The sequence below is a fragment of the Chinchilla lanigera genome, unplaced genomic scaffold (genome assembly GCF_000276665.1).
Source record: "Chinchilla lanigera isolate Chin_1 unplaced genomic scaffold, ChiLan1.0 scaffold00083, whole genome shotgun sequence".
In the NCBI taxonomy this organism is placed as follows: domain Eukaryota; kingdom Metazoa; phylum Chordata; class Mammalia; order Rodentia; family Chinchillidae; genus Chinchilla; species Chinchilla lanigera.
In genome coordinates this window covers 9639277-9649461 of record NW_004955484.1, presented here as the reverse complement: position 1 = coordinate 9649461, position 10185 = coordinate 9639277, and the positions used below count along the sequence as shown (strand labels likewise).

General features: G+C 49.5%; 1 protein-coding gene across 1 annotated transcript; it reads left to right on the top strand.

The window, feature by feature from the left end:
• Positions 1-797: 797 nt before the first annotated feature.
• LOC102019919 (acylcarnitine hydrolase-like) lies at positions 798-9217 on the top strand. Its single transcript, XM_013504018.1, has 12 exons — positions 798-970; positions 2598-2802; positions 3896-4037; positions 4624-4757; positions 4839-5097; positions 5446-5544; positions 5821-5961; positions 6069-6149; positions 6364-6508; positions 6925-7062; positions 7564-7636; positions 8243-9217. Exons 1-12 carry the CDS (start codon positions 898-900, stop codon positions 8427-8429), a joined length of 1677 nt encoding a protein of 558 aa, XP_013359472.1. The 5' UTR covers positions 798-897; the 3' UTR covers positions 8430-9217.
• The last annotated feature ends 968 nt before the right edge of the window (positions 9218-10185 follow it).

Sequence of the window (10185 nt, the reverse complement as noted above, 5' to 3'; positions counted from 1 at the left end):
TTCCCTGAGAACTGAAGGCCTACGAGTTGCTGTCAGCTCCCCAGCATCAGACCAGCACACCTTCAATTCATGTCTCTACAGTTAATAATTGACTATGAACTTGATCTTTGTCATGGGGTGATGAGGGGACCTGCAGAAATGCCACGGTCACGTGTGTTCTCAAAGTGAGGGGCCTTGAAAGGATCTCAGACTGTGAACAATGGAGAGGAGAGATCTGAAGAGGACCCAGTCAGCCATGAGTCCAGAAGCTAAGGAGGAACTGTCAGGATGAAGGGCATAGTCACACTACCAGCCTTTGCCCAAGCTGTTCCCTTCACTCCCATCAAAGATCAATTCCAGCCAGGCATGGTGGTACACTCCTATAATCCCAGCACCTGGTAGGCTGAGGCAGGAGGATTACTATGAGTTTGAGGCTAGCCTGAACTACATAAGGAGAATGTTTCAAAAAAAAAGGTCAATTCCATTCCATCTATGGGAGTCCTCCTTCTGCATTTCCTCAGCAGCCCTCCTAGATTCTCCAGTTTCAGGCTCTTGCTCCCTCCTCTTGGCCCCCAACAATTTCCTCCCACTGTGGCTGCAAAGTCAGTGGAACATAGTGACTCCAACTTTGAAGAAATGGTTCTTGATATCTCACAAGGGCTTCAGAAGTCACTCAGTGGCTTAGGATGAAGCCAGAGAAGCCAGGTCAGGGGTGAAGCAAGCATGCCCTGCCTGCTGAGCGCCAGGAAGCCTCTACCTGTTTACTGTGAGTCTCCTGCATCAGGCACTGCTCCCAGTCTTGCCCAACCCCTGCCTGTGGGATTCAAACTCCAGCCTGGGCAAGGTCCTTCTCAAAGGCTGCCTGCGAGTGAAAGGCACAACAAAACAGCAGCATAGAAACAGGCCTGGGAGCAGACCATGAGGCTGGATCAATTTGCGTTACTGAATGTGATAGCCTGGGGGCTGCCGCTTCTCCTTGCTCGTGGCCACGGTAAGACTCCTCAGGGGCTAACAGGAGTCTGGGTGGAATCTGCCAGAGGCACAATCTGAGACTGCAGGAGGGAAGCACAGGGGACGGAGGAGCTGGTGGAGATGACAGATGACAGTGTGGGAAATATGAGCCCATTCAGCACCCCCACCCATGCCAGGCACCTGAGATGGGCACTTGAAACATAGAGGGGATCAGGGCTGCCAGAGGACCCCCAACATGGAGTCCACAGCCAAGAAACAAGAACTGTGAGACTGGACAGGTAAACAAACATCCTGGGAACAGGGCAGGTGGGGATGGCATTTGCAAACTTTGCCTCCTGTGTTTGTGACTAGAACTAACCCTTCCTATGGATAATGACCACAATACCTTTACACTGTCATTTGTCACACCCTTGGCCAGAGGGGTGCACTGATATTTTCCAAAGAGAAACTAGGCAAGGTAACTGCCCTGGGGGAGACAGAAGCCCTTGACACCACACCCCAAAGCTGAACTGAGAAGCCACTGAGTTCCTTTCACCCCGTTTACTCAACCTGGGACAAGGGGATGGCTTGGCTTCCAGGACAAATATAACTTGCTCTGGGCCTCCCAGGTGCTCCAGCAGCTCAGCCAGGCAGACACCAAACCTAGTGGTGCCCTTGGCCCTTAATGTTCTCGCTTATATGGCTCCTAGTGTGAGACCTGATACCTGTAGCTGCCTTTTCTCAAACCAGTCTGGTCAGGAGGAGCCCGCACTCTGCACCCTGTGGCTCATCCCCGAGGGCCTTCTCCCCTGCCATTGCTCTGGCTCTTAGAGGGCACCAGGACCTTACAGGCAAGAAAATCTTCTTGGTTATACTGATGGCTACATTTGAAATAGCATTTTGACTTTGGATCCACATTCAGCAAGAGCATAATTGTTCTTTGATATCTGTGGGGATTGGATCAAGGACCCTCCAGCAATACCCAAGTGGGCAGATGCTCAATCCCTTTATATAAAATGACCAAGTATTTGCATATAACCTAAGCATGTGTTCTTTGAAAAAACACTAAATTATTTATGATGTCTAACACCAGGTAAGTGTTATATAAATAGCTTTTTTACTATATTGTTTAGGGAATAAACAAGAAAAATGTCTGTACATAGTCAGTATAAATCCAGCTTTTTTCTTCAGTGTTCTCCATCCTCATGGGAGACTAAATCAAGGAATACAGGACTCACTAACATGGAGGACAACTATAATTCACAAGCCATAAGGGGTTCAAATGGTGGGTACCACCCAGACTTGGCTTTTCCCCAGGGACCGCCAAATTCCCTAAGGCCTTACATACAGTTTCCAATAACATTTCACTGGTTTTAACATATTCACAGAATTCACAACCCCAGTTTCCCCTTCCTGAACACAGTCCCCAACCTCAGTACTAGACACACACCAGTCTCCTCTGTGTTAGTGGATATGCTAATTCTGGACTTGTCACTACTAATAGAATCATGAAGGCAATGGCGGCAAGAGGAACAATGTGATAGGCCACAAAGAGTGTGAAAGCCATGTTTGCTTTTTGACAAGGCTGATTGAGGATGGCAAGGAGGTGGCAACACCCACAGGTGACTGGGCAGACCCAGTCTTGATATACATCTCTCTACCCACAGCCCAGGACTCTGCGGGCCCCATCAGGACCACACTCACAGGGAAAGTGCGGGGCAGCCTCAACCACGTGAAGGGCACCAGTGTGGGGGTCCACATCTTCCTGGGAATTCCCTTTGCCAAGCCACCTGTAGGACCACTGCGGTTTGCGGCTCCTGAGGCCCCTGAGCCCTGGAGTGGTGTGAGAGATGGGACTTCCTACCCTCCCAGGTAAGCTTTCTTGTTTGCCTGGGTGTATTCATGCCCTGGTGAGAGGTTGGGTGTTCTGAGCCTGGGCCAGTCTGCAGTAGTTCTTTCATCTAAACTCCTTAGATGCTTTTCTTCTGTCTTGAGGGATTTCCACAATAAGCCTGCTAAGGCTCCAGAGGGTGAAGGAAGAATAACAGACATCTTTCGCAGCACTTGGGAGGCTGAGGCAGGAAGATTGCTTCAAGCTTGAGGCCAGCCTGGGCTACACAGTGAATTCAAGGACAGTCTGAACTGTACTGCAATACCCTGTCTCAAAACAACAATGACAACAACAACAATAAAATAACAAGTATCTGGCTCAGAGTTTGACACCCAGAAGGTATTAGTTCCAGGTGTTGAAAATAAGAGCAGAGATCTATTTATCCCCAGATTCAGTTTATGCCATGCATTCTCTGCCACCAGGGGAGATGTCTCTGAGAGAGGTTCAGATTGGCTCTATGACCTTGTAAGAGGCCCTGACTGTAGGTGCAGACACTGCAGATGCCTGAGGAGGGCGCAGTTGTGGCTCCTGAGATATGCCACCTCCACAGTCACTGTGCCAACCACCAGGGCCCCATACCATTGGCCAAGGAACAAGTGTTTGTTCTTATAACTGGGGATAGTGATAGAAATGAGATTCCTGGAGAGTCTAGACTTGGAATGAGGAACATCCAGCTATTCTTCCATGGGAAATTACCCTCCATTCACATATGCAACACCTGTGTCAGAGCTCTGCCTCTGTTCCAGCCCAAATGGGCACAGGAATAAGGGATGAACATCAACATTTGCAACCAAAAGTCCTCTAGAGACTCCTAAGAGTCACAACTTCCCAGCAGCAGGAGGAATGGTATCCATGGCCCTCAACTTCCAGAGACCTCTCTGGAAGTCTGGACTCTATCCCAGCTTTTCTGGTCTCTTCCTTGTGCCTTGGTGGCTAGGGACTTGAGAGAAGGACCATGTGTGAACAGGGCATCTGGAAGAGAAAAGACTGAAGGTGGCTGGGAACAAATCTGCACCCAAGGTCTGCTTTTTACCACTGCACAACTCCTGAACTAACTGTTGACATTGTCATCAGATGTCTACAAAATACTGATAGAGTGAATACATTAGTAATGAACCTCTTGAATTTGACCCAACCCACCATTCCCATGTCTGAAGACTGCCTCTACCTCAACATCTACACACCTGCCCACGCCCATGAGGAATCTAACCTGCCTGTGAGTATCAGGCCATTGTTATCTGGGGGTGGGAGGACATTCGTTCTGCAAGATTAGAAGGACCAAGATCAGCCTAGGTCCTGCTGTAGTGTGAATCCTGATGAGAAGCCTCTTACTGTCAGGTGGGCAGCTGGCTCTTGAACATGGAAACACAGAATCTGTGAATATTGGGTAGACCCAGGACTCATTCAACTGTCTTGTGCATAGGATACCCACTTGGTGGCCAAAGACTGCACACTGAGGTCACCAAAGACCCCAACAAATGATTACGTGTTGAGCAAGTAAGAATGGAGGACACTTAAGATTATGTGAGGATTTCAGGGTAACACTAATTTTATGTCCACATCTGAGGGGCTCTATAAATAATGGAGTGAGGTTTTGAGACATAGAGCTGATTCCAAATGATAAGAGCTGCTGCCTTTCTTTCCAACCTAAGTCTGTCACTCGTGGCCCAGATCATAGCACCTACTGGGGTTCTGTGTATATGGGTAGCATCATACAGCCAAAGCAATATTTAGTCTATAGGTAGCCCATATGGGGTTTGGTCTAGGTGGAAGGCACAAGGTATCTGTCTCTCTCTCCCTAGGTAATGGTCTGGATCCATAGTGGTGGACTAGTTATGGGCACGGCTTCCAGATATGATGGTTCCATGCTGGCAACACTTGAGGATGTGGTGGTGGTCACTATCCAGTACCGCCTGGGTATTCTGGGCTTCTTCAGGTAAGCCTGGGGCTGGGCTGCGAAATGGAAACTTGGCAGAGTCACAACAGGAATGTGACCCCTGTCCCTGCTACTTCTCAGCACTGGAGACCAGCACGCCGCTGGCAACTGGGGCTACCTGGATCAAGTGGCTGCTCTACGCTGGGTACAGCAGAATATTGCCCACTTTGGAGGCAACCCTGACCGTGTCACCATTTTTGGCCAGTCTTCAGGTGGTATAAGCGTGTCTTCACATGTCTTGTCCCCCATGTCCCGAGGACTCTTCCATGGTGCCATCATGGAGAGTGGGGTGGTCCTTGCGCCGGGCTTCATCTCCAGCTCACCTGAGGCTGTCTCCACAGTGAGTGCCTTCAACCACCCCATCCCAGGCTCCATCCCTCTCCCCTCACCTTCAGAGCCTCTGGTTCCTCTCTGCTCAGTGGGGACAACAAGGACAATTAAGGAGCCCTTGAGGATGTTCTGTGGCAGGCAAAGCTACCCCCTGAGGCACCTCTCATGCACAGAACCATGTAGCAGAAGGAATGGCTGAGATCTCTGAGTATCAAGGAAGTCAAACAATTTCACATCTGTGTTAAACCACAGAGGGTACCTTATGAGATTAGGGCACAGATGCACCCAGATGAGGCTTTGGGCCTACAGTTCTAGCTGCCTGGAAGGATGAACCTGTCCCTGCCTGGTCCTTTTACAGGTGGTGGCCAACCTGTCTGGCTGTGAGGAAACAGACTCAGAGACCCTGGTGCGGTGCCTGCGGGGCAAGAGTGAAGAGGAAGTGCTGGCTATTACCAAGGTTGGGTTCAATGGTCTTGAGTGGGGATAATAGTATAAGGGGCAAGAAGGCATGAGTGCCCTTCAAACTCCCAGGAGAGTGTCCTTCTCTCTATGCCTTGATGTTTGATAGTCCTGGATGTGAACTGCAGACTCACCCATGTAGTTAGTGCCCAGGCATGAAAAGAAGTCAGGGTAGGTATTTGGGGATAAGACAGAAAGAAGTATGAGACACCCAGAGGACATCAGAAATTTTCTAGAACCTGACCTTGCTTCCTGACATTCATTTTCCCTCCAGGCCTTCAAATTCATTCCTGCTGTAGTGGATGGGGCCTTCCTGCCCAGACATCCCCAGGAGCTGCTGGCCTCTGCTGATTTTCAACCTGTCCCCAGCATCATTGGTATCAACAATGATGAATATGGCTGGAGTCTCTCCATGGTGAGGTCCATCCTCCACACCAGGTCTGGGTAACTATGGAAAAATGTTTGGTTTCAAGGCTCCAGGCTCATCTACCCACAACTCAAGATTATTTTCCCACTATCCAGGATCCTGGCATTATGGACACACAGAAGGAAATGGACAGAGAGACCATGAAGGCTGTTCTGCAGATGTGCGCAGCACTAGAGGTGAGGTTCCTGGTGTCTTGCCCCAGCAAACAGGGAATACCTAGATATTCTGGCATGCAACAGCCATGCCCATGAACAAAAGCTGAGCTATGTTTTTAGGGGTTACCCTAGAGCTTGATGATTTCCTGCATTCTCAACCCCATCTCGCCACCGTGGGGCAGCTCTCTCCTGCCCAGAGCTGCATGACATGAAACTCCATGATCCCCCTATGCAGATACTGCCTACTGAGTCTATTGACCTTGTGATAGAGCAGTACGTGGGGGACAATGAAGACCAAGAGATTCTTCAAGTCCAATTCCAGGAGATGATGACAGATAACATCTTTGTGACCCCTGCACTCCAAGTAGCCCATTTCCAGCGTAAGTACATCTATTACTGAGGCCTAGATGCCCATGGGGCAGTTCAGAGCTTTGGGTCCCGGGTGAAGTCTCTCGTGTCCACCTCCTAACCCACATCTTAATGAAACCCTTAAGGAAAGATTTTCAATATCTCTCATCTCAGTAAGTTATGGCTAGACTCAGAGACTGAGATCTACCCATTTTACAGTTGAAAAAACTGAATTAGTAACACTCAGTTACTTGGCCACCACACAACTAGGAAAGCCAAGACCAAGATTTAGCCAAGGCCATTCCTACACCTCTCTTCTGGCATGAAGTTCCCAATCCCATTGTCCAGAATCCAAACACCTTTGGACCTATGCATCTTCTTAACAAGAATGAAGTAAGATAGCTTCCAGGTGAGGGCCCATCATGTCACAGCCTGTCAATGTCCCCAGGTTCCCATGGCCCTGTCTACTTCTATGAGTTCCAGCATCCACCCGACTTCTTCAAGGATATCAGGCCACCCCGTGTGAAGGCTGACCATGGCGATGAGGTTTTCTTTGTCTTTGGATCCTCCTTCTGGGGTAATGAAAGTGAGTCTGCTTGGATCACAGCTGGGCCCCTGAGGGATGACTGTCTTCACTGTCCAGACGAGGAAACTGAGACTCAGTGAGAAGACAGAAGCAGGTGTCCACCAGATTAAAGTTCAAGTTTGTATGAGGATTAGAACCCGAACCCTTCCCCTGCAGCCTGTGCTCCTCCCCACCCCAACTATGGTGTACATCATGCATACAGGGGGTTGGGAGATGTCTAAATGCATATTTATTTCTTGAATGACTTCCCAGTATTAGAAGAAAGAAGGAGTCTTCTGGGTGTGGATTGAGCCCCAAGTGAATTCAGCTAGAGGCTGGAATGAGTAAGGGCAGGCTGGGAAAGGGGAGGGCCTAGATCCCCAGGTGGGTCAGGAGGGTAGGGACCAGGTCTGGGGTCCTAAGTCAGGCTACAGCAGTGTGTGAAATTGTTGAATAGGCAGTAGGATAAGCAGAATGAAGGTCGATCTAGGACCTGGCCCCCTGTCCTCTTCCTCTCTATAGTTGACTTCACTGAGGAAGAGGAGCTGCTGAACAGGAGGATGATGAAGTATTGGGCCAACTTTGCTCGAAATGGGTGAGAGGATGCCCCCTGCCTCAATCTTCCCGGGGTGTGCATGAGCCCATCAGGTGCTCCTCTTATCTGCGGGAACCTCATTAGAATACAGTAAGTCCCCAACTTACAAATAAGTTCCGTTCTGGGAGAATTGCTCACAAATCATATTCATCCATAAGCCAAAAAAGTGAGTCTTATACAGTAAACCTGTGAAAGTCCACAACTCACATGTTCATAAGTCCAGGACTTACTGTATATGTGTCCTTCATCACATAATAGTATCCTCCCATACCAAGGACAGTCAGATGACACTTATTGGTACTGGTCACTGGGTCTCATCTCCCAGTGACCCGGAGGGTAGGCTGAAGTGCTGTGGTTCAGCCACAGCATGCCTCTAAGAAGTGGAGACAAAGGAGATCAAGTTGCCTTATGCCACAGAGAGGGGACACTGGTAGAAGGTCCTTGCTTTCCTATATCAGGAAACAAACCTCCTCCACATCACCCAGAAACACCCAGCCTCTCCCCCTCCCACCAGCTACCTGGTCTAACCCAAATCAGGCCTCTGAGGTCTGGGCTCTGCAGGGCTCAGACTGACCTCTCCTCCCATGTTGGGAGGTGTGTCCACAGGAACCCCAATGGCGAGGGCCTGCCCCACTGGCCTGCACTGGACCACAAAGAGCTGTACCTGCAGCTGGACATTGAGCCTACTGTGGGCCGTGCCCTGAAGGCCTCCAGGGTGAAGTTCTGGACAGAGACCCTTCCCCAGAAGATCCAGGAGCTAAGGAGGGCTAAGGAGAAGCACACAGAGCTGTAGCTCCCTGTGTGGGGAGGAGGGTGGGACTGAGTGCAAGTGGCATCTGCCTGGAATGTTCTATGCTCACTGAGGGCCCTGGCTTGACTCTGTGTTCACAAAGCCATTCATCCACTCTTCCTCCAGCCAACCAGGCTATGAAGAACCCACTGCAAATGTTTGTTGTGAAGCTTGCCATAAGTCCCCTCTTGTTAGACACATTCACTACATCCCCAGGGAGCTATGGATGAGTGAGTCTTAATGACCATCCACCTTCTCCCACTGTCTCAGACCGCTCCCTACTCTCTCTCCTTTCCTCTCAGTCCCACACCCTCCTCACTTTGAGAAATGTGCTTTGGCAAGCATTGCAGCACGTGGGTGCCAGAATCCCACATCCACTTCTCAGCAAGACCCCATGTTCTCAGGTCTATAAGGAGCCAAAAGCAATCTGGGCACCAGAAGCCCCAGCATCTTAGTCTGTTTGGCATGCTGTCTGTTTTGGAAGCTGCAAAATCCAGAAAGTAGCCAGGAGACCTGAGGTCTGGGGAGGGTTTGGTGTGGGCTCCTCTGTAGCACCTTGTCACTATTTCCTCATATGGCAGAAGAGATGGGCAAGCTCCCTCTGGCCTCCTTTATATGGGCACCAATCCACTTCTCCTTCCAAAAGTTTCTCTCCTTAATACTATCACACTAGAGACTTGCTTTCTATATGCAAATACGGAGATTGTAAACCTTCACACCACCATTCTCAATGTTCCCAGATTTTAGCCAGCGAGGCTACAACTAATAAAAGTGTGAAAGTCTTTGTCCTACCTCCTGTCCTTGAATATTATCATTTTTCATTAACATAAAATGATCCACCCACCCATCTATTTGTTCCCCAAGAAGGTGAGTGGTCCCATTTTGTAAAAATCTAGAGTGAATTTGGCCCCTGGTCCCTGGAACCTGGGCCAACAGGAGTATGTCCAGGAGGCCAGTTTCACAGTCTCTTCGGTGGTGGGTCCCCTGGAGCTCTTTTTCTTATGGTCTTCAAACACTATGATGCCTACAATTGCACACACAATCAGAGCACATTTGTGAAGGGTTCATCTCTGGAGTGTGTCCTAGAAGTGGGGCTGGGGAGTCAAGAAGGTCCAGGCATATCTAGCAGAAGAAATTCCTGTCCCCTAGCTCCTCAAGGGCTTTTCCATCCAGGGAGGTGCCCTTCCAGAATTCCCTTCACAACCTCCTGATCTCCTGACCATCCCCCACTCACCATGTATGTCCAGGTGACTCATTTTCCTTCTCATCTCATTGTTGTCCCTAAACTTTTTTTGGCCTGTCTCATATATTTTATACTATTGTGCAAAGGTGTCAAAATGTGCTCTACCTGCCTGTTTATTTTCCATCATTCAGAGGTGATATCATTCATCCCATTGGCCCCGGGACCCCTTCCATTCCTATGCCTTTGACCACCTGGTCTTCCTGGGGCACCAGTTCTTCCAGGGAGAGCATCCCCCTTCTTTCCTCCATTGCGTTTAGCTTAACCAGGGAGATTCTAGACCCTCTGGTTAAATGATGAATAATCTCTCATTGCCCGCTCTGGACACCAGGGGGCAGACAAGGATAACCTTAAACTCGAGCTAAGGGCCCGCACGGGGTAGAGGGGGCGTTTTTTTAGGCACACTGAGCAGGCTTGCACTGAGGCAAGAAAGCATTATAGAGCCCCTGAAGAAGACATGCCTCTATATTGTTTTTTCTTCCCGCAGTACCAGGGCCTTTCCAATGAACTACATCCTCA

Excerpts from the sequence above, each read along its gene's own strand:
- LOC102019919 (XM_013504018.1), top strand. The coding sequence starts at position 898 with ATGAGGCTGGATCAATTTGCGTTACTGAATGTGATAGCCTGGGGGCTG. Across the intron at positions 2,803-3,895 it reads GGGACTTCCTACCCTCCCAG|ATGTCTACAAAATACTGATA; the intron begins GTAAGCTTTCTT and ends CATTGTCATCAG. Across the intron at positions 5,098-5,445 it reads CACCTGAGGCTGTCTCCACA|GTGGTGGCCAACCTGTCTGG; the intron begins GTGAGTGCCTTC and ends GTCCTTTTACAG.